This window comes from Oncorhynchus masou, chromosome 4 (assembly GCF_036934945.1).
Source record: "Oncorhynchus masou masou isolate Uvic2021 chromosome 4, UVic_Omas_1.1, whole genome shotgun sequence".
Classification (NCBI taxonomy): domain Eukaryota; kingdom Metazoa; phylum Chordata; class Actinopteri; order Salmoniformes; family Salmonidae; genus Oncorhynchus; species Oncorhynchus masou.
The window spans coordinates 6160992-6185930 of record NC_088215.1 but is presented as its reverse complement, the minus strand read 5'-3'; the positions used below and the strand labels follow the sequence as shown (position 1 = coordinate 6185930).

The window sequence follows — 24939 nt, the reverse complement described above, 5'->3', positions numbered from 1 at the left end:
AAGCATAATGTGGTATAGATGTGAAACTCCCGCATCACTACTAATAAAATATCTGCTGAAATGCACTTCACTGAAATCCAACCCCTCCCAAGCTGTGGTACTCTTGCTGCAACAGGGACAAAAAGAATATGCTGACGCTGAAATATGGTCTTGTACTATATATAGACAGAGGCCAACTATTTATATGACATATTGTTATTGTGGCATCCTCCAGCACGAGAAGCATGACATACACTACGCTATCCACTACCAACAATGCTTAATAGTGAGAAGGCCTATAATACAGCATATTTTCAGCCCCTCAAATTCCATGCAAGACTTATTGTCTTGCATGGAATTTGAGGGACTGAAAATATGCTGATACTTACTAAAACATGATCTTCTACTATAGACATAGGCCTACGATTTACATGATATCCTTTTGTGAGACTCTCCAGAGACAAATTATATCCACTATCCACTACCAAGACACTCAATAGTGAGAAAGGCCTAGCTATATACAAATGAGAGTCTTCCCCTGGAATTTGAGGGGGGGAAAAGAGATTTGCGTCAATCTGCCCCAAACACTTAAATGGAGTGATTAGTTCCTGCTCACGCTCTACTTCTCCCTCTCAATAGATGCACTCTCCCAATCCTCTGTGAGTTCCCTAGATACACCTTATTTCAAAGCCGACGGCCACAAAAGGAATCATTTATCTTCATCTTAAAATCAGTTACTAATTTGGTTTGAGGACAGAAGGATATTGTGGAATTTTCGGTTGGTTATCGACTTTTATCAAGTGTCGAGATTATGAGAGAATGAGGCTGCCACAAATTTTATTTTTTTGCCACAAATGTAATAATAATAAAAAAGAAAATAGTACCATAATGTTTATGAAAATGTAACTATTTCTTGTCAAGATTCCCCCCTCATCTCTCTGCTCCTCATGATTCCACTGCAAGTCTCACATTCCCGAGTGACATGGCTGTCTACTCCGATAAAACGGTGAACTAAGCCCCATGTTTGACTGCCATCTTTAGGGGATTTTGGAAACTGCCTTCATCTGACTGTTTTTCACAACCACAGGTTGCGTTCCAAATGGCACCCTATTCACTAAATAGTACACTATTTTTGACCAGGGCCCATAAGGCTCTGGTCAAAACTAGTGCACAATATAAAGAATAGGGTGCCATTTAGGATGCTGCCCTAAATGTGTGATTATAGCAGATTTCCTCCAGCTGAGGATTCATCATGCCACTTCGTGTAAACAACAACTATAAAATACATAAAGTTTGTGTGGGGCCACTTTAGGGATTATGGTATGTGGCAATTGCAGTGTTGATTTATTAGAAAGTAATAAATGAAGAACTAAGCAAAAATCAATCAACAAAGTAGTGATATACAAAGCATTCACACCCCTTGACATGTTCTACTTTTTGTTGTGTTACAGCCTGCATTTTAAATTGATTAAATGTTGATGTTGTGTCACTGGCCTACACACAATAACCCATCATAATGTCAAAGTGGAATTACGTTTTCACAAATTTTTACAAATTAATTAAAAATTAGTCAGTAAGTAGCAGGGCTGTCCCATTCTGTTTCACTGACACCACTGACACCCAGTCCCTACAAAGATACAGGCGTCCTTCCTCAGATGCCGGTGATGAAGGAAACCACTCAGGGATTTCACCACTTTAAAACACGTTAAAACAGTTACAGAGTTTAATGGCTGTGATAGGAGAAAATTTAGTGTGGATCAACATTGTAGTTAGTCCACAATGCTAACCTAATTGACAGAGTGAAAAGAAGGAAGCCTGTAGCGTATACAAATATTCTGTTTATAATAAGTAATAAATAATAAATAACTCTTCATTTTTTCAGGCATGGTGGTGGCTGCATCATGTTATGGGTATGCTTGTCATCGGCAAGGACTAGGGAGTAAAAGATAAAAATAAACTAAACGGAATAGAGCTGAGCACAAGCAAAATCCTAGAGGAAAACCTTGTTCAGTCTGCTTTCCAACAGACACTGGGAGACAAATTCACCTTTCAGGAGGACAATTACCTAAAACACAAGACCAAATATACATTGGAGTTGCTTACCAAGACGACATTGAATGTTCCCGAGTGACCTAGTTACAGTTTTGACTTAATAAACCGGCTTGAAAATCTATGGCATGACTTGAAAATGACTGTCCAGCAATGATCATCAACCAACTTGACATTAAAAAAAAAAAATATGTGCAAATATTGTACAATCCAGTTGTGCAAAGCTCTGTCAAAGGTAATTCTAACATGTATTGAATGCTTATGTAAATTAGATATTTTTGTATTTCATATTCAATACATTTGTAAAAAATTCTAAAAACATGTTTTCACTTTGTTATTATTCAAATCTATTTAATAAATTCTGAGTTCAGGCTGTAACACAACAAAATGTGGAATACGTTGAGGGTTATAAATACTTTTTGAAAGCACTGTATCTAGTCCATCTAATCCATCACAATTAAGTTTCATTTGAATTTAGATCTACAATGAAACCCAAACTTAAACAGAATAAATCAGATGCACACAAGTAATGCTAATGGGATTCAAGATGAGGACTGGTGACATCTCCGAGCCAGTGTGTAAATAGCCTTTGTATTTGATGCAACTAGGAGAAGCAGTCACCCTGAAACAATGGATGGAATCAGCAGGCCACGACCCCTGGGGCCCTGGGGGCCCGACATGCAGTGACGGATGACTTGGTCTCCTGAGGTGGGTCACTGCTCTGGTTCTCTATGTGTCAGGGTGCTGCAGGGGCCAAGGCATGGCCACCACCTCACCTCAGCCTGGACCTACCAGAGGAAAGAGGAGGAAGAGGAAGATTTCCACTGACCATGTAAATACTTTATCTGGGGAATATTTCATTTAGTTCATTTCAAATAAATTAAATTGGATGAAATGAATTTCTTTTCATTTCAATTTCAATTCACTAAAACTCAATTAGATTCCATTCAAATGCAGATCACAAGTTCAGAGCAACTGCAAACCACTGAAAGCTACACGACTAGTTTTGCCTTCTGAATTCTCTATATAGTCACATGCAGCTATTTCACAAGTCTTGACTAGTAAGGTCAATATCTCATTACTAATGTTGTAAAGTTCAGAAGTGAACATTCCGTTAAAGGTACAAAAGATTTTGACATAAAAATTCCTTGCAGACTGACATGCAACTATGGCATGCTGGTACAAGCAGCAGAAACTTCCAGAACATTGAGAGATGGTCAGGTTAAAGTTGTTATCGGGTTCCGAGTGATGAAGTGAGTTAGACTGACAATGTTATCTCTGTGAGGACAGATAGAGTGGCTAATATCTGTGCTGGTTGGCCACCCAAGGCAACTAATACTTTTATGCCCTCAAGAAAATAGTTTGGTCGCTGTTTCAAACATGCACAAAAACAATCAATCACTCTTGTCTGTGTTACATGTTTTGGGCCCGTTTTTCAAAGTAAATGTAAGGAAGGCTAATAGAAAAATGCAAAATGTCTGGAAAAAATTGTGGAAGAGGTATTTATGTTGAATGTGGTGCTCTTGCGAAAAAGGTCCTGCACAGTCAGATCACTGTTATATATTTATTTTAAAAAGAAAATGTATCAAATAAAGTGGTGCTCACGAGCCAAAAAGGACCCTGCTTTTTTGTGTACTACATCATTAATTTCGTGTGACGCGTTAAAGCTACAATATGTAACTTTTTGGGCCACCTGACCAAATTCACATAAAAAAAGTGTGAGTTCTAGATCTGTCATTCTTATTAAAAGCAATTCTAATTCAATTCTATTATATGTGCGCTATTTCTATGCTTTTTAAGTTTCGTTATGGAAAAGATATGTCACAGTGATTTAGATGGTACAATGATTCTCCACACAATGACTGTCATTTTGTCACATAAAATGAAATTAGACTGAATTTTTGCAACCAGAAAATGGTAGATCGATTTCTGCATAGTGCACTTTTTTTTAGAAATGTTACAATGTTTATGATATCATATTAATTTTGCAATTCATGTGATACAGTATGTTAATCCAATTTGTCAATATGTCACAAATTTGTTGCGCTTAAGATTCAGGACTTCATCTTTAACATGTATATGCTTACAGATTCAAGATGTAATACTCTTGGATTTCCAAACCCCCCCAACCTGAATCAACAAGAATGCAGTGATGGAAAAAGTACCTGTCACGTCTGGTCAAGGTGGGTGGAATCAGGCGCAGAGAGCAGAATGTGATAATAAAGTTTATTCTCCGGTGAACAAAAAACAAACAACAGTCAACCCAAATACAGACAGGGTGAAATATCCAAAACAGGATAAAGACTAACCGGAGAAAAAACAAACAGCAAACACCGACAGACAAAACGAAATGACAAAATAAACAATCCCGCACAAAACAAGGGCGGGACAACCTACATTAAATACAGACACTAATTAACTAAACAACACACAGGTGAAACCAATTAGACAAAACCAACAGATACACGAAAAAAGGATCAGTAGTGGCTAATAGGACGGTGACGACGACCGCCGAGCACCGCCCGAACGGGCAGGAGAGCCAACTTCGGCGGAAGTCGTGACAGTACCCAGTTGTCATACTTGAGTAAAAGTAAAGATACCTTATAATAGAAAATGACTCAAGTAAAAGTGAAAGTCACCCAGTAAAATAAAACTTGAGTAAAAGTCTAAAAGTATTTGGTTTTAAATATACTTAAGTATCAAAAGTAAATATAATTGCTAAGATATACTTAAGTATCAAAAGTATCAAAAGTATCAAATCCTTTATATGAAGCAAACCAGATGGTGCCCAATTGTTTTTTTAAATTTATTTACGGAAAGCTAGGGGCACACTCCAACATTCAGACATCATTTACAAACGAAGCATGTGTGTTTAGTGAGTCCGCCAGATCAGATGCAGTAGGGATGACCAGGGATGTTGCCATGATAAGCGTGTGAATTGGACCCTTTTCCTGTCCTGTTAAGCATTCAAAATGTAACGAGTAATGTTGGGTGTCAGGGAAAATGTATGGAGTAAAAAGTAAATATTCCAAAAATATATAAATAGTAAGTACAGATACCCAAAAAACTACTTAAGTAGTATTTTAAAGTATTTTTACTTAAGTACTTTACACCACTGCAATGATGACAAGTTGAGATTAATGAAAGGCTGTCGGTGACAGGGCCATTTCTTACGAATTACTGAGGATAATAGCGAACAATATTGCCACTCCTATTCGCCATATTTTTTATTTGAGCCTACTAGAAAGTGTGTGCCACCAGGCTTGGAAGTAAGCAAAATCATTCCGCTACCTAAGATTAGATTAGATTAGGATTAGTAAAGCACCCTTTACTGGCTCAAATAGCTGACCAATCAGAATGAACCCTTAGTAAACTTCTGGGAAAAAATTGTGTTTGACCAGATACAATGTGATTTTACAGTAAAAGATTTATAACAAATTTTAAGCATGCTTATAGGGAAGGACATTCAACAAGAACAGCACTTACACAAATGACTGATGATTAGCTGAGAGAAATTGATGATAAAAAGATTGAGGGCTTTACACCCCCTGCTATATTGTGGATAAAGAGTTATCTGTCTAACAGAACTATCTGTCTAACAGAGGGCAGAACACAGAGAGCCTCTCCAAAATAATCCAGGTAGAATCAGGAATTCCCCAAGGCAGCTGTAAAGGCCCATTACTTTTTTCAATCTTTACTAATGGCATGCCACGGGCTTTGAGTAAAGCCAGTGTGTCTATGTATGCAGATGACGCAACACTATACATGTCAGCTACTACAGCGACTGAAATGACTGCAACACTTAAGAGTTGCAGTTAGATTCAGAGTGGTTGGCAAGGAATAAGTTAGTCCTCAATATGTATCATACTAAAAGCAGACAGCTCGGTTTCCACATGATTTATTACAAGATTTAGTTGAGGTTTACCTCAACTAAATCTTGTAATAAATCATGTGGAAATTGAGCAAGTTGAGGTGACTAAACTGCTTGGAGTAACCCTGGATTGTGAACTGTCATGGTGAAAACATATTGATACAACAGTAGCTAAGATGTGGAGAAGTTTGTCCATAATAAAGCGCTGCTCTCCCTTCTTAATAACAGGATTATCAACAAGGCCCTAGTTTTGTCGCACCTGGACTACTGTTCAGCCACGTGGTCAGGTGCCACAAAAAGGGACTTGGGAAAATTGCAATTGGCTCAAAACAGGGCAGCACGGCGGGCCCTTGAATGTACACAGAGAGCTAATATTAATAATATGCATGTCAATCTCTCCTGGCTCATCACTACTTGTATTTCTGAGAGGTATTGATATGTTGAATGCACCGAGCTGTCTGTTTTACCTACTGGCGCACAGCTCGGACACCTATGCATACCCCACAAGACATGCCACAAGAGGTCTCTTCACTGTCCCCAAGTCCAGAACAGACTATGGGAGGCGTACAGTACTACAAAGAGCCATGACTACATGGAACTCTATTCCACATCAAGTAACTGATGCAAGTGGTAAAATTAAATAAATAAAATACTCATACCTACACGTACGCTACGGTCACAAGACGCAGGCCTCCTAATTGTCCCTAGAATTTCTAAGCAAACAGCTTGAGGCAGAGCTTTCTCCTATAGAGCTCCATTTTTATGGAATGGTCTGCCTACCCATGTGAGAGACGCAAACTCGGTCTCAACCTTTAAGTCTTTACTGAAGACTCATCTCTTCAGTGGGTCATATGATTGAGTCTAGTCTGGCCCAGGAGTGTGAAGGTAAACGGAAAGGCTCTGGAGCAACGAACCGCCCTTGCTGTCTCTGCCTGGCCGGTTCCCCTCTTTCCACTGGGATTCTCTGCCTCTAACCCTATTACAGGGGCTGAGTCACTGGCATACTAGGGCTCTTTCATACCGTCCCTAGAAGGGGTGCGTCACTTGAGTGGGTTGAGTCACTGATGTGATCTTCCTGTCTGGGTTGGCGCCCCCCCTTGGGTTGTGCCGTGGCGGAGATCTTTGTGGGCTATACTCGGCCTTGTCTCAGGATGGTAAGTTGGTGGTTGAAAATGTCCCTCTAGTGGTGTGGGGGCTGTGCTTTGGCAAAGTGGGTGGGGTTATATCCTTCCTGTTTGACCCTGTCCTGGGGTGTCATCGGATGGGGCCACAGTGTCTCCTGACCCCTCCTGTCTCAGCCTCCAGTATTTATGCTGCAGTAGTTTGTGTCGGGGGCTAGGGTCAGTTTGTTATATCTGGAGTACTTCTCCTGTCCTATCCGGTGTCCTGTGTGAATTTAAGTATGCTCTGGCCTTTCTTGGGAGTTTTTCCTAGCCACCGTGCTTCTACACCTGCATTGCTTACTGTTTGCGGTTTTAGGCTGGGTTTCTGTACAGCACTTTGAGATATCAGCTGATGTAAGAAGGGCTATATAAATAAATTTGATTTGATTTGATAAAAATACACCTTATGGAACAGCGGGGACTGTGAAGCAACACAAACATAGGCACAGACATATGCATACACACACGATAACATACGCACTATACACACACGAAAAAATTGATTTTGTACTGTTGATATGTGGTAGTGGTGGAGTGGGGGCCTGAGGACACAGTGTGTTGTGAAATCTGTGAATGTATTTGTAATGTTTTTAAAATTGTATAAACTGCCTTCATTTTGCTGGACCCCAGGAAGAGTAGCTGAGGCAGCAACTAATGGGGATCCATAATAAATACAAATACAACTATGGTGCTATTCAGACCCTTGTTTGTACTTCTTTTGATCAGAGCCCTATGTAGTGCACTACATTTGACTCGGGCCCAAAGGGCTAGGGTGAAAATAGTGCACTAGATAATCGCGTGCCTTTTCGGACACACCTTACTGACTCGAGAATAGTGCCCATGGAATAGCTTCAATGTTAACGTCACGTCTCCCAATGACTTGGATTAACCATACTCACGCTACACTTACTTTAGCATACTTTTCTCAGTTGGTTTTCTAATCCTCTGCTAATGCTTTTGGTAATGGAGGCGTGTCGATACAGGCACTCAAAACATCATGCAGTGTGCCTCCCAAATGGCACCCTTTTCCCTATATAGTGCACTACTACAAATGTAGTGCACTATATAGGGAACCGTGTGCCATTTGGCACACAAGCCCACAAGTGTGTACATGGTAAACCTATAGTCCTCTCGAACAGATAATAAGTCTCCGAGAGTTGATGGGGTGTATGATGGGATTTTGTCACCCTTTCGCAAGAGCGCAATCGGTAATGCACACGTAACCACTGGCCCAGGAGGTATGGAGATATTTTACTAGGCTCAACGTTGGAAAAAAGTGTCACGGGACGGATAATGAATAGGTTTGCAGTGTTTTCCTTTTTGCCGGCTTTTCCGGTTACGCTAAAGGCTAGTGCATTCCAGACTTCTCTCCATAAGGCACTTTCCCTCCACAAGTCCCCCAACGGGCTCTTGTCTGACTGGTCCGTCGTACTCAACAGGCTTCGGGGTGGAGGGAGGGAGAGAGGTGTGTGTATGTGTGTATGTGCACGTGTGCATGTGCGTTCACATATGCACATGTCCGTGTGTGCGTGCGTACTGCTCATGCATGTGTGTGTTTGTGTGGTGAACTTTTGATTTGAAGCAACGCTCTTTTAGGCCCTTCTCCCCGCATTGTGCGTTCGCTCAATAGGAAAGAATGCGAGAGACACAGGCGGAGATATATATGCCTTCAAAATGATGGGAGTAGTGAGTGCCCATGGGATGACCCCTCTCTGACTATAGGCGAAGAGCCCAGAGAGAGGTAAGGGGTTTATATAAACAAAGCAGCTCCTAATTTGGACTCACATAACCAACATTAGTCTGAACATACCCAAATTCCAGCAAGGCATCAATCTAAAGAGCAAGGTTTTCCCCTTCCACTCCTCCAGGTCTTGGTCTGGGTGCGTGACCCAGCCCATCAATAGTCTGCTTTAAGAATAACACTTGCCATGAGCTCATTCCCACTCTTGAAAAGTGTCCAATGTCTTTGTCTCGCTGAAAGTCTAGGACGTTTCCCGGCCGCCTGCAGAATCCAAGTGCGTTCAAGTAAAAATTGGATAATTTATTACTCTTAATTACATTCTTGATTTAAGATGGGATTAAATGTTGTACCGCCTTGCGCTAGTGGAGGGGGAAGGTATTGGATAACGGACAGAGGATCAAGGAATCCAGGGAGGCATGGATCATGGTTACCCCCGGGAGAGGAAGGCGGGAGGTCGGGTTACCCCAACGGGAGACATTGACCCAGTAGGCAGGAAGTCGCTGCATTTAAAGGAACAATTACAATGATTTACCCACCAAAGGCAAACATATCAAAGATGGCTGCCATTCCTGTAGGGCATGCAGAGGGCAGCGGTACAGAGTGTGGTTTGAAATGAAGAAGAAGTTATAAAGCTTATAGACAGGTTGGTTGTTGAGCAACAAAACCGACACCTGTGCAACTACGGGGCAAAACGGACAGGGTTGGATAAGATTGTCAGCCAACCCGTCTTTATGAAGAATTTGTATATTACACATGTAATATATAAAAGTTTCAGAAACCATTCACAAGCTACCATTGTACTTAGGTAGAGTGTTATGGCACACGATGTTGATGCTATGCTTGTCTAGTGTGTGTTACAGTAACCTACATTTTTGTGCATATCCCTCTGGAAAAAGGCATTGCAGGTTTAAAGAGCTCAGATGAAATGTGCAGTTCAAAATAGCCGCCATTCATTGGCACTTCGTAATCACTATCCCTTCCAGTTAATGATTCCTCCTTTGTTTGCACTCCCAGTCTGTCTAGACTCCATTCATTTTTCCTGTTTACCGATACACCTAATGACACCAAATGACAAATAATCGATAGCTAAGAGGAAAACTGGCATGTGGGGAAACTCAAAACAATCTCACTAATGACACTGACTGCAATTGGCCCAACTCTTGTCCATTTACCTTTAGCGATGGCTCAATTAGGTACGGTAGTTAGCTCAAAAGCAAGTTGCTTTGTCAATAGAAACCAAATATCCCGGAAGAGTATTCATTCTTTTGTCGCCCGCATTGTAATGTGAGTTAAGAGATGTTTGATATCATACAGTATATGCGGAGAATATACTACTCATACTACTTGTTTGACGGTACTAATTTAAAGTAGGTGGGGACTGGGAGTAGTAGGCCGACATGCCGCCAGTGAGTTCAAATAGCCACTCAACATGGGTGAATGAGTGGAGGCAAATAGATGGGGGCAAAGGTGGGGGGTGACTGTAACACAAGCGCAATATAGAGTGTATATAATAAAGCACTGCATACATAAATAATCACCAGAATCAAGGTAATTAAGCTAAAAGCTCATAGTGCACACACACATATGGTCTTGCAAGTACCACTGATCAAAGGCACATCACCCCCCCCCCCCCCCATACTCCTCTGGACACCACAACAAAGAGCCATATCGGGGCTCAACGAACAAATGACCTTGGGGCTGATGACATCACGTGCCGCCGAACGGAGCAGAGAGAGAAATTAAGCCATTAGCCCGGTGGCAGCCAGCCTTGCTGTAAATCAAGCCTTTTTCCAATAAGACTGCCTCGCTTTGTCATCCATCATGGGAGTGGTGCGCAGGCGAAGCATGGCGATACAGGAGCCGGGCCGGCCCCGGGATGGAAGAGACATAAACAGTCATAATGACCCCTGTCGAAGTGGGTCACTGCCTGCCCCCACCGCACCCTCTGCAGGAAATAGAAACACTGAGGTGGGGTCTCTGCCATCTCTGATTGCGACATAGAGGTGATATTGAAAGGAGGAAAGCTGGTGGAGTAGTTGACTGTATCAAACAGGGCGAAAGGCATGTAGTATGTATGGTTTGAGCAAAGGTTTTACGCATATCAAGGTGGATCTTTGCAGCTTTGATGCACCACCCATGTTAAGTTTATGGTATTGCTTGTAATTGATGGGATATGACATCACATGTAACCTTGTCCCCAGGCAAATTGCCATTCCAGGCTGGTGGATGAGATGGCACAACATGTACTATTAGAAACCTAAACCTGTTGCAATAGCATTACGCTGCAACATGTTAGTAGGCCACAGCAGGACAACACCCCTGTTCTAAAAGTCATCCCTTCCCGTTAAGGAAGTTCATCTCCATTCACTTTTTACATCTCTCTGATGGTAGCGCACGTTACGTTCCTCTCTCAGGGGGCTGCCAGCAAGTGGAGGAATAGTGTCCATAAAAGTTGCACAGATGGATGAAACAGTCTTATCAAGACCAATATGACATGTGCGGGGAAATGTAATATCTCAAAGCTGTACAGTCAAAAAATCTAAGCAACTGCTGCCAAAGACGGGATAATCTCAGATTTTCATTGCAGTGCAGTGATTGCAGGCTGTTTCCCGATAGTCCAGTAAAGATTCTCCATAAATTGAAACAGCCCTTGGCCTGGAACAGCCAAGCAGGCTTCACCTTGACTCTGAAGGAGGTTTCCTGGGAACCAGATATGAAATTAGTTTGGGAAACAAGTTATGCTGTTGTACAGAAAACACAGTGCTCCGTGGAACCTCTCAGAGTAGCTCTGGGTCTGTGTTCATAAAGCAACTCAAGAGTAGGAGTGCTGTTCAACACTCAGGTCTCCCCTGTAATGTCATACATTATAATCTAAAAGGCTAAACTGGTGCTAGAGTAGCACTCCTTTTCTGAGATGCTTTATGGATACAGGTACTGTAGGTGTGAGAACATCACATCACAGGTGGCCTGGACGTTGGTGCTTCAGAACCTTCCTATTACAGTGTCTGTTGTTTTTACTGAAGTCCTAACGAGCTCATTTGATTGAAATGGGTTCTGCGGCTATACTGCAATGTATCCTAGGATGTACATGCTAGGAAATTAAACAACGCCTATAATAACCAGGTTCTCAATTATCCATCACGTGTAGGACCTATGTGCTCTGTTAAGAGTCAAGTTTGGACACTTCCTGCTTGCAGTGGAGGAGTACTGTTTTAGCCAAACGCAAACACAATAAGGCAATTCCTGTGCATGCAATGTCCTTTGCTTTAAACATAGTTTAAGGATGGTTGGAGATCTCACTGGCACCACTTGACATGACTGACAAATGCTGCCCTTTTCCCTCAGGACACACTACTTTATTGAGTTGTGCTCTGTGTCTCCCATTCATATTTCTCACATTACTAGGAACTGAAATCCATATGACATGCATTACATTACAATAGAACAGACCAGTCAGTGGCAATAAATGCTGTATTAAACTCAACCTAAACACACGCATATCTTACAATGAAGCGAATAAGTGGGCACTTTTAGGGGTAACTTTTTGGAGCGCTTTCAGTTGGATCTGACTGAGCCACTTATTATATAATTTATGGTTCGGTAATGAAACTGTAGGCGAGAGTCAATTGCACACATTAAAGTGCGTGTTGAAGTGGAAATCTAAAGGGGGCTCTCGAAACATTATATTTCAAGTGCAGCGTGCGTAAACGGTACGCCAACGCTCGGGGAGACTTAACAAATGTGTTTATTGATGAAGTTCCGTTTCAAGCGTGGCCAAGGGTTTAGCTGCACATCTCCCTCTATTAAAAGTGATTCCTATAGTCAAAGGAAGACATTCAATGTGGTTGTGACATCGTGTCTGCTCGGTTGTTTAGTGCCAACACCCATATTTCATTGAGTTAAATGTTTTTCTATGAAAAAGTGCTTCATTCTTTTCTCAGGCGACATTCTTTCCAGAAATATCCTTGTCTTTCAGTAGTTAAGCAATGACTCCACTGTTTTGAATTAGGACATCTTTATTTCTGATCACTTTGAAAATATTTTTTCTCTCTTTCTGGATGATACAATTTAGGGACAAATGTTTCCATGGAAGCAGATATTTTCCAGTTTGGGGGAATTCTGAGATTCTCAAAGGCAGCAAACCGCAAAAGCTGCCTTTGCTAAACTGTATTTTTTTTCTACAAAGCACCCCATTTCTCATAGCTGTTAAATTGAATAATTATTCTTCATTCTTCAAATAAATGTGGCCGAAACCCATTGACAATTTCTTTATGGCTCGGTTAAAAATACCAGGAAAAACTAAAGTAAACCTGTTGCAGCTCTCCGGAATAAATCTTGTCCACAGAGACTGTTACGTTGATATACTTTATGAGACAATCGTTACATCCCCACAAGATTTGTGGGCCCCCAACCAAAAATATATATATATTTTTTTTTGTGGGGTTGGAGTCCCTACAGAGTTCAGGCCCCCCAGATAGCATGTAAACACGTCATAAACCATGAAAGAAATGTTGAATTACAGGAAATTAGCTTTAAAACTGCACATTTTTTCTGATGGCAAAATGTGTAGAATTACAGGAAATTAGCTCAGATTCTTGAAAGTCAGGACAATCCTTGTCAGGTAGGGAAACTTTACTTTTACAGCTAAACAAATTAGATTTTATCGCATTATTTGAGCTTAAATTTTACATTTAGGAGGATTTTGTAAGGGAAAGATTTTTGGGGGAATTTTCTAAATGCTATTATTATTCACTTCCATGTCGGCTCTATGCCTGGAAACTCTCCCAAAAAATGTATATTAACTGACAAATGATCTTATATAGTTTCTTGCAATAGATCTCTGTGACTTTAAAGAATATTTCTCTGGGATTCCTAAAAGACATGTCCGGATATTTGTGAACTCCGTCAGATTTGTCTAAAATCCTAAATGACACTAAACAAAAATATAAATGCAACATGTAAAGTGTTGGTCCAAAGTTTCATGAGCTGAAATAAAAAATCCCAGAAATGTTCCATTTGCACAAAAAGCTTATTTCTCTCAAATTCTGTGCACAAATTTGTTTATATCCCTGATAGTGAGCATTTCTCCTTTGCCAAGATAATCCATCCACCTAACAGGTGTGGCATATCAAGAAGCTGAATAAACAACATGATTATTACACAGGTGCACCTTGTTCTGGGGACAATAAGGCCACTTATTGTCAAGTTGCAGTTTTGTCACACAACACAATGCCACAGATGTCTGAAATTTTGAGGGAGCATGCAATTGGCATGCTGACTGCAGGAATGTCCACCTGAGCTGTTGACAGAGAATGTAATGTTCATTTCTTTACCGTAAACGTCCTCCAACGCTGTTTTAGAGAATTTCGCAGTACGTTCAACCAGCCTCACAACCGCAGTCCATGTGTAACCACGCTAGCTCATGACCTCCACATCCGGCTTCTTCACCTGCGGGATTGTCTGAGACCAGCCCCTGGACAGCTGATGTAACTGAGGAATATTTCTGTCTGTAATAAAGCCCTTTAGTGGGGAAAAACTCATTCTGATTGACTGGGCCTGGCTCCTCAGTGGACCTATGACCTCTAAGGTTCACCCTGCCCAGTCATGTGAAATCCATAGATTAGGGCCTATTGAATGTATATCAATTGACTGATTTCCTTTATAAACTGTAACTCAGTAAAATCATTGAAATTGTTGCATGTTGCATTTATATATTTTTTCAGTATATAGTCAGGAATGAGCAGGGTCAGCTATACCATAAGGACCCCTTATTCATGTCCTCATTACATGTTGTATAAGAAGACCACTCATGGTCTGTAAAGTTCTCTACTTCAGATTTTTTTTTAAACAAACAATATGGTGGTTGGAGCTTTGCTCAGAGTGGGGTCTTGTCCTTTATGCAGGGTTCTTCAAAGAACCCATATGGTACTACCTAGAACCCTCTATGAAGGGTTCAGCCTAGAACCCTCTATGAAGGGTTCTACCCTTCTTGCCTTCCAAAGAATCATCAAAGAACCCTTCCTTGCAAAAACAGTTCTTAGGATGTTAAAGACTCAATGTAGAACCGTTTGCCTTACAAAGAACCCTTGTCTTCCAAAAAAGGGTTATTCTGATCAAAACGGTTCTTGGTAGAACCCTATCCCTCTGCAAAGAACCCTTTTGGAACCTTTTTCCCCCTAAGAGTGTAGGCCTATGTAAGCAATGATTGAGGAGAGATTACAGAACATCATCTGAGACAGCTCTAAAGAGATCTGCTAACCTGAAAACTGTGCTCTTTTATTAGAGCCTGGGCCATTGTCACAGCTCACATTTGAAATGTTTTTTTTTTTTGGGGGGGGGGGGAACATGTATTTAGCCTAGCCACTCTAATGCAAAAAACAGGTAGGTACCTTTTTCTCTCTGACAGCACAGCGATGGATTGTTTTTCAGTGCATAGAAACACACAGTTTTCTTTAGCACAGCAGGGTATTCTATTCCGAGGCGCCCTCCATGAAATATCGTGCATATCTGTCTTTGGACAGGAGCCAGTTGCTGTGGTATGGCATTTCAAAGTGAAGGGATGTTGATGAATGCTAGGGTTTTCGTCACAGTCCGGAATCACCAAGGGATACATAACTAACTCCACCCTCAACAATGTGTAAGAGCACAAAATTAGCCTAGAGGAGCCAGCAAATATTTGGCATATTTTATGTGTCCAGAATATCACACATTGTTGCCTGCAAGGATTGACATTTATCTGTATGCTTATATCTTGCCCTTTGAATTTAAGGCCCAGTGGTTTCTGATGAACCCCCACACCGCCTGTGGCAAAGCACTCAGGCACCAGAGGAGCAGACGGTGCTAGGGTTCTCTCTGTAATTCCACCAAACTACCACAGCTGTTACTGTGATCTGCAATATGCCCCATTCACACCAGTGACATTCCCCTAATGAACTCACCAATTAGGTGCTTCGACATTAGGTGCCATATGACCACCTATGGCTAGATAAACAAATGAAGTAAGGACAATGTGTTGAGAGGTGTGGGGCTCTGTACAGTCATGGTATTCCCTCCAAGGCAAATGACATTTTGGTTTTGAATTTTCCAACAAAAGAGGCCACCAAGGCATCTCCTGGCTGCGGGTTTGATGCTTCATACCTAAATTGGAAGTGACGGGCCTATGGCCCCTGCTCTTTCATCTCACTATCATTTGGGTGGAGTGTTCACATTTGGTGTGACAGAGGGTGTTACTGTGACTTTTCACCGTGCCGCAGCAGCAGCAGACATCGCCTCCAGTCTTTTCAGAGAAAGAGCCTGATGAGGTGCCAGGACAAAAATGGGAATACAATTCATACAATACAAATTCTCATAAGTTATTTCTTTTTCAAGAACAAAAAGAAATGTCCATTCTGAAAGTCATTGCTTCTCCCTCCCCTTGGGTGATTTTCTAAAAATTTTAAATAGACATTACCCATTTACATTACATTCAAGTTACATTATAAAATCTATCAGAATAACAAGTAGGCCTAGTTAGTTAAGGGGTCAGGTGGGATGATGATAAACCAGCACTATGGTTTCAGAGAAAGCTGTGCCATATTAAAAGATCTTGACCACATAATAAACATGGACTATGCTGTTGAATATATAGATACATAATAATAATAAATAAATAAGAATTTAATGTATCCTTTACTTAACCAAATTTGACAAAAAATTATTTCTAACAAAGCTGACATTCCAATTCGGAACAGGAGCGATTTCAGTTGAATGTTGTCGTTGGAGCTCTATGCATGCTTGTATGTGATGTGCAGCAACAACGCAAATTGGAGGCCCTCGAACAAAAATACTTTCTGAAACGGAAGTGGAACTGAATCATGGGAACAACATGGCGGAATGTTTGAATCTCTGATGTTGTTCCAAAACAACGTGTCTACATTTCGCTATTACACGATGTAGCTAAAGACATTCTGGTACCTACACAACTTTCATTATAAATGCCAGTTACTATTCCTGCGAACAATATGACAGAATGGCGAATTTATGACACGCCCGCGTCGGGAATGACAGCTGGTTCAGACGAGAGCAAGCAAGGTGGAGGGAAACCGAAAACAAACAGACTGAGAAGAAGTCTCAAACAAACGCAGGCAACTCCATCTCTCATTGTTTCTCCAAAAACCTGTCAAGGTCGGTAGCTTGCAAGCCATGAATGATGTGTTGAATTGATCAGTCACTGATCTAACTAGCTCTTCCTGTAGCCCGTAACGTAAGCAATGAAAACAGCTTATTAGTTGTGCACCGTGCCTAGCTAACTAATGTGCAGTGTTGCGCTACAAACGTTGCTAGCTAGTTATATAACGTTAGTTATTTACTGGTTAGATGGTGCCTAAAGCCAACTAGCTAGTAGTGGACTAAACTCCACTCCATGTTGAAGGAAGTTTAGTCCGCTGACTAGCTAGGAGTTAATGGCATGTCGTTAGCTACTTCTTTTGTTTGGTTTAGTTAGTTAGCTAACGGTTACCATGTGAGCCAATTAAAATGACATAATCATTCACATATCTACCATTAGATTTCAAGAAGCCAACTCGTGTGACAAGATCACGATACAACAATGTATTCAACAAAGGAGAGTCGCCAATTAATGAATCAGAACTTCAACAGGATATCGTTTGGGATGCAACTTCCCCTTCACCCTTTAGGACAGGCAATTATATTTACATGTCAATATAACTCTGCATGTTGCCAGGCTAAGCAGTGATGATACATTTTTAAAGTTTACCTCACCATATCTGTCTAAACTTTTTTCATGTTCCTTCTTAGTTAGCAAAAGAGGAAAGAAGTACTCTGCAAATGTTGGAATTGTGGACATTTCTGATATTGTCAACAGAATAGCTCCCAAGGTTGGTAATACACTGGCTAGCTAGCCACAAGTGTGCCATCAAATGCATATATTCAAACTAGCACACAGTTCATTACTAAACCCAGTGATGTGATTTTCTCATCATATATCCACTCTTTTTCATTTGGCTCTTTCTTAGTATAGTGCTGTTCAATACTCACAGGTACTATGTTATTCTGAAATATTTACTGTAGTAATATTATTATAATTGATCTTATTTAAGCATGGGAGACCTGTAGTTCCAGAGTCATCCTTGCTCCAGTGGATTGGAGACAGTGCTATTCCCTGCACCCCCGAGATGCAGCAGCCCAGGGCCAAGAAGAAATCCCCAAGGTAAGACAAGATAACATACTCCCCCCTCTCTCCTACATTGTACAATTATTAGAACAGAGCTTGTCACTTCCAAATAGCTTTAAAAATATATATTTCCCTACAGGACAAATGGAGTGGACGACCTTTTAAAGTTGGCGAAACAGTTTGATTTCAACATGTTTCGGCAAGACGAAGAACGAGGCAATGATATGCACAAGAAGAGTTTGGCGCTTTGGAGGACAGACTCGGAGGACATATTGGATTTAGATGGCAACGAGAACCAGCCTCCTCCCTTACTGAGTAATGGCACACCTGAAATTACTCAGTCCGCCCTTAAAACAAACAGCATGAGAAACTCCAAAGACCAGATACCTCCTGACCATGAGATGGAAGATGATTTGGATTTTTTATTTGATGAACCAACTCAACACATAAGTCTGAACTTAAGTGAGAATTCATTGCCTCAGTCCTTGGAGGTGAAGACTGCGCCCACTATGTCCTCCAAAGTAATTCCTGGAAAATATCCTTATTCCATACATGGCCACACTTCAACCATCTCCTCATCGCATCCTGTCAAAAGATGCTCAGCAAATAATAACTTTGACAACGACTGGGAAAATGACGAGTTGCTGGATGACTCGCTGGTATTTGAGATGACCCAAAACCCAGACCTCTTTGCGGCTCCTAATCATTGTTCGACCCAAAAAGGGTCGAATGAAACAAAACATGAAAACAACAACCCCTCAGCCATTCCCAAAAATGCTCTTCAAGGAAGTAGAGACATAAAACCAGCTTTGTCTAAAGGACAGAATGAAACTGTGAAAAACAGAAAAACATTGACGCTTGAAGCAAATCCCAATGTACAATCAAAAAGTATCCTCTCAGAGGCATTACCAAAAGTAGGGAATGTCCCCGACACTGTCAAACCAGCACCGCATAGGAACGTATGGCAAAACCAACCAGGTCTCTTTCCAATCAACAAAGCTCCGTCAATGGAGTCCAGTTACCAACTTAGCCAGCAAACACAGGGCCTGTCTAATGGAATAAAGGCTTGGCCGCAGGTGCCTCTTTTTCAAAGTACATCGATCTCAAGCACATCAAACTTCACCAACTCTTATTCAATGTGGCCCCTTCAGGTTGAGAATAGCTCTTACCACAAGCCCACAGAGAACAGCAATATGAAGGGAACAGGTATCATCAAGGCCCCAGCTAGCCACAGCGTCATGCCAGAGGACGACTTGGACTCTCTCTTTGCCTCTGACTCCATCTGGGATGACAAAGACGATGATCTATTGTGTCAAGCATGTGATCACCTGGAAAGCCAGGTACAGAGCATGGAGGACCCTGTTATCACACGCTCCCAATTCCTGCCCAGTAATCAGACAGAAAGACAGAAGTTTGTCCCTGTCTCTGCGCCTTTGAATAGCAGCAGATACAATGTAAATCAAACGACTGAGACCACACAATCCAAATATCCCAACAATTCAGTTTATTTACAATCGGCCCCCTGGAACGGTAGCACTTTCACCCACTCTCTCAATAACAACAAAGTACCTGTTACTGTGGTCTCTGGTTCTGAAAGACCGAGTTACATTGCCTCAGCTGGAAATGCTGGCACCAACTCCACGTATAGGCCACAGAACCCTGCAGCAGGAGAAGGGTCATGCGAAAGTACTCGGGTCAAAAGCACTTGTGTAGCTGGGAGCACAGCTAATCAACAAGGCACTGGGAGTGAAGCAGCTGGGAAATGTTCTGTGGTGGAGATTGAACTGAAGAAACAGCAGGCCATGGAGAGGAGACGGCAACGGATGCAGACGGCCCACAACCTAAGGGCTCCAACCTGAGGCTGGTACAGTGCACATATACAAGAAGATTCCGAATCATAGTTGGACAGTGTTGGCTTACTCTAAACGTTGACTTGTGCTAGACTGACCATACAGAGCTCTTGAAAGTAGACTTACTATAGAGTTGTTGTAGCCTCATACTACCATCCTGATCTCGTAGCAAAACAGAATGTAAGCTCCCTAGTCCAGGATGGTTGTACGAGGCTAGAGCTGCCGTGCCTTTGTCTGTTTCCCAACTCATAATTTACATCACTCAATCCATTTCTGAATAAGATTTTAATAGTTGTAATATAAATGTTCTTATTTACATTAATCTATTAACTGTTAACAAAGTAACTTAAAAAAATATATTTAAAAAATAACCTATTTTCAGGGAGTATGTTACCAGTTGTGTTTGCAGAATAGGCTAAGCTTGTCCTGTCACTTTTTCATTATATTATTCATTATATCAGTTTTGTAAATTACCATAGCATTACAACATGAGCGGTTTTCTGATTAAAAACACGAGTTGTCTTGTGCTGTCAGAAAAACTATCATATGTTTCTATATTAAGTTTATCTGTCTTTTACTTCTTCTTTTTTTACATTGTTTATGTTTGTCATTTGCACAACAATGAAACTGCCTCAAGATGACACACAGATATTAAAGTTGTGAAAGGATTCCCACCCACCCTTTCCAGACAATACTATATTGTGTACAGCAGTGACATCTAGTGCCCTTTTGTTTCTGTGTCATGTAGGGTCACTCTTTCTTTAGCATACCATAATTTATTTTTGTGGAATACAACAGAGCTACTGTCACAAAGCACAAAATAACCAGTTTTCTGCAACAGTCAACACAGTACGAAGAGCTCCTTTAGGACCAGCACACATAGTAATGAGTAGTGCTTTCAACAGAAATGGTCTATGTCCCAAACGGCACCCTATTCCCTGTGTAATGCACTACTTTTGACCAGGGCCTATAGGGAACTAAATAGGGAGTAGGGTGCCATTGAGGATGCACATATTGTTTAAGACTTGTTTATACCTAGTGCTAACATCTATCCTTTCTCTTGATCCTATCCACATTCTGATTGTGCCCACATAGCCATTAGGTCTACACATGGCAGTAAAATGTGTATCTTTTCTGTCCATATTGTGACCAGATATCCTGGTCCCTCCCTGTATGCACATTTTTTGACAGATATTCTTTCAAAATGATGTTAATTTATTAACTTTAAGATAATTGATGCAATAAGCCAATGGTGCTACCTGCCAATTAATTTAGAGACCTGTATAATGATGATTTCAATAGTTTGATCATCCAGATCTGTATACACTTGATTGATATACAGATACAATGGGTCCGCGACTACTTCCGGAGTTTGTCAGGAAGGTCTGATCAAAATTAGATCACAATTAGTCTTTTAATTGTCTGCACCTGTCTAAAAATGTGGGGACAATCAGAATGTGGACAAGATGAGAACAAATGATGCCTGTTAGAACCAGGTATAAACAGGGCTTTAGAAAGGTTTTGAAGTGGCTTTGCCTTTGACTACCCCACACATGCAGTCTGGTAGAGCGTGTGAGTAGAGACCTGAACCCTTTCAGGGTCCTGTAACTTGGGATCTTATGAATCCTTCAGCCATAGTCGAATATCAGTTTGCACCGTGGGAGCCTCAGGATCTGGCCCTGACTGAACAGTCCGCTCGTTTGGATTTGGCCCCACTTCAATCACATCCACACCATGTATCACTTTATTACATAGATCCTTTACACTCGGTTATTTGAGGAGCTGTGTTGGTCTGTCTGCAAGCTCTGCTCACCGTCTTTTGATGGGACAAACCATAGACATTAGAGACAATAAAGGAATCTTACTGTAATGTCTATGGTGAACCCTTCAATCCAGCGCAGGCACACACACATACCACTCAATACCTTGACGGAATCTCACTGTTAAAGTGATGCTCCAGGGATTTTGTATAATTTCACACAGTCATTTTGAAATGGGTCCCCAAAATGTATTATTTTTTGTTGCAATTCGTATATGTTCTAAATTTGTAAGTGCTTAAGATCCGGGACTGCATCTTTAAGTTTATGAAGATTGGCAAACCATTCAACCCAGCACACACACCACTCAGTGCGTTTCAGTTTCATCCGAGGAGTGCTCCGAGGCACCGTGTTCAGCAGCCCAGCCTATGCAGTCAACCCATCCGGACAGACTCTGTCAGGTCCCTTCATTAGTAGGCTGGCAGCTGTCTGATGGAGAGATAGGCTTGCTACCCACTCTGGCTGGAGCACATGTAAGGAGAGTCGCGTTATCATCGGACAGGTGTGTAACTGTACCGGTAGTCTGGGTGCACAGCATTGTTGCTGCAAATCAGAGGCACCAAGATGCCAATCTCCTACCTACTGGATTTAATCACAATGCTATTGTCTCACAACGCCGTTTAATTTAGAACAATTATCTGTTTGTAAAGGGATTTGCCTAGACCCTCCCTTGCCAAATGTAAATAACATTTCACTATTGCAATTTTTTTGTTGTGTTGATATCACCCCCTACACGACACACCTAAGGGGAACAGTTTGTGGTTTTATGGCCCACCTGACACCTAGAACAAGATGGTCGAACGTGTTTACTACCGATAATGTTTCAGGTGAAATTACGTTATCTGAGAATTGCAATGAACTCCTAATGACCCCTTCTTTGCCCCAATTCACAGTGTTCCATTAATTAGTCGCATCCCAATCAGTGAGGACACTGATACTTCTAGGCTTCCTTCATCCCAAATAGCACCCTATTCTCTAAAGTGCACTGCTTTTGACCAAGTCCCATAGGGCTCTGGTCAAAAGTAGTGCAATATAAGGAATAGGCTATGGTCGGGCACGAGGAAGGAGAGGGAATATTCACTTTAGGGTCCTCTGTCTTAATGTCCTGTAATCCCTGTCAAGTCACATCCTCGTAACATAACTCTTTGTTGCTTTGCCTGAAACAACTGATCAGTCAGTTCACCCATCTCAGGGAAACCTGAAAGTTTGCAAGTCCTTCGAGCAATATCAAATCTCATTGACATGGGATGCTGATAGGGTTATTATCTCACTGGATTAATATTAGGATGGATGCCTAGACCAAGTTTATTCTTGATAGATGGTATTTAATGTATTTGGTCTCATTAATGCTGCATAGTCAAGGAACTTGACTTTTGGTACAACATTTGCTGACTAAACTCAACTCCATGGTGCAAGGTTTCTGATTAACTCCACCAATGGAGTTGAGCAGAGACCAGACTTTGTGGAATTCATCTTAGAATATATTGATTTGGCCAAGGTCAATAGTAAAAAATATAAAAAAATGTCAATTATGAAATGCTTACCTGGTCTCTGCTCAACTCCGGTGGTGGAGTTCATCAGAAACTTTCTTCACCTTGGAGTTGAGCTTAGTAGGCTAATCAAAAAATAAGTATTTTGGATATTAACGACCATGCGAGGTGAAGAATCTTGACGGCTCAATCAGTAATTCTTATTACCCAACTTATTGATTTTATTGTACAGCAAACAAATATACAGGTCATTTGATGAAAATGGCTTTTGAACATCCATAGGGCACAGGTAACCTACGAGCGAGCCTCATTAAAAGAGCTGGAAAACCGACATAATCATTAAATAAACTATTGGGTTGCATGACATTTAGTGGAACTAAGTAGCCCAGAGTAATCAGAACCACATGAAGCTCAGCTGGGAGATCGGTCAGAGAGTGGTTTTCATTAAACAGGGAATCTATCACCAATGGAGTTGAGTTTATTTTTACAGGGACAGTGCACATTAATCAACGTTTCAGTAAAAGTGCCGGTTTTAGCCAGCCGGCTAATTTTCAACCGCAGTCCCTGGGCAGGTTATTAAAAACAATTACAATATAGACAATAGCAACATAGGACAAGCAAGACGTAGCATACAGACAGAGCAACATAGAGCAAAAAGCAGCAAGACAAAATTCATAAAAGCAACAAAGTGTTTCCACACCTCACAAGCTACAGACAACAAACAACATGGAAAACGGCAACACACAGCTAGGGACCATGTTCACAAATCTGATTGACCTTTAGCCATGTCTTCAAGCATTTTGTGAAAGTGTGATATGTGGTGCAGTTATGTGTGTCTGATGGCATCCAGTGTATTCCAGACATGGGAAGCTCTCACAGAGAATGCAGATTTACTAAAGGTGCTTTTCCTTAGGGGAACTATACAGTCACCTCTCATGGCAGACCTTGTGGATCTGCTGCCATATGTCTGGGTTTTCTGTTTAACAAAAATATTGAGTGGAGGGGGAGCCAGGCCATTAAGGATCTTGAATACAAGACATGCGTCGGTGTATTGCACAAGATTTTCCCAACTCAAGAGCTCATGCTTTCTAAGGATGTGACAATGATGATGACTATTGGGCTTCCTATCAAGCACTTTGAGAGCCTGTTTGTAGACAGACTGAATAGGTTTTAATGTTGTACAGCAAGCTTGGGCCCAACTAGTCAAGCAGTATGTTAAGTGGGGAGTATCATAGAGTTGAAGTACAGTTTTGCTACCTCTGTAGTCAAACAATTTCGTATAAATCGGAAATTAGCTAGGTTGAATTTAGTTATTTGAATTACCTTTTTCACATGCTTTTTAAAAGAGAGGTTGGAATCAAGTATGATGCCAAGGTACTTAAAATCGGATACCACCTGGAGCTTCTCCCCTGACACATAGACATCTGGCTCAGTAGCATCTGTTGCCCTCTTTGTGAAGAACATGCAAACAGTTTTTTTCACATTGAGATGCAAACACGAGTCACTGAGCCACTTTGTAACCTGGACCATTACAGTAGTGAGTTCTTGTGCAGCTTGTTGTTTGCTCTTTGCATGCACATATATCACTGTATCATCTGCATACATTTGAACTTCAGACCCAGTACAGACAGAAGGCAGATCATTAATGTACAGGCTGAACAGGAGGGGCCCCAGTATTGACCCTTGGGGCACGCCCACATCATAGCTACGATAGGGCGACAGCTCATTGCTCACTCTGACACACTGAGTTCTGCCTTCAAGGTATGATTTCATCCATCTCAAGGCATCAGGGGAAAAGTTGAACTTT

The 24939-nt window shown here is 41.3% G+C and overlaps 1 protein-coding gene across 1 annotated transcript; it reads left to right on the top strand.

Annotated features, from left to right (window-relative positions):
• Nucleotides 1–16662: 16662 nt before the first annotated feature.
• Nucleotides 16663–20516, top strand: LOC135522217 (ewing's tumor-associated antigen 1 homolog). The gene is made up of 4 exons (XM_064948280.1): nt 16663–16966; nt 17600–17679; nt 17902–18011; nt 18115–20516. Exons 1-4 carry the CDS (start codon nt 16777–16779, stop codon nt 19832–19834), a joined length of 2100 nt encoding a protein of 699 aa, XP_064804352.1. The 5' UTR covers nt 16663–16776; the 3' UTR covers nt 19835–20516.
• Nucleotides 20517–24939: the final 4423 nt, after the last annotated feature.

Coding starts and splice junctions, on each gene's coding strand:
- LOC135522217 (XM_064948280.1), top strand. CDS start 16,777: ATGCCAGTTACTATTCCTGCGAACAATATGACAGAATGGCGAATTTAT. Junction 16,967..17,599: donor TTCTCCAAAAACCTGTCAAG/GTCGGTAGCTTG, acceptor GTTCCTTCTTAG/TTAGCAAAAGAGGAAAGAAG. Junction 18,012..18,114: donor GCCAAGAAGAAATCCCCAAG/GTAAGACAAGAT, acceptor ATTTCCCTACAG/GACAAATGGAGTGGACGACC.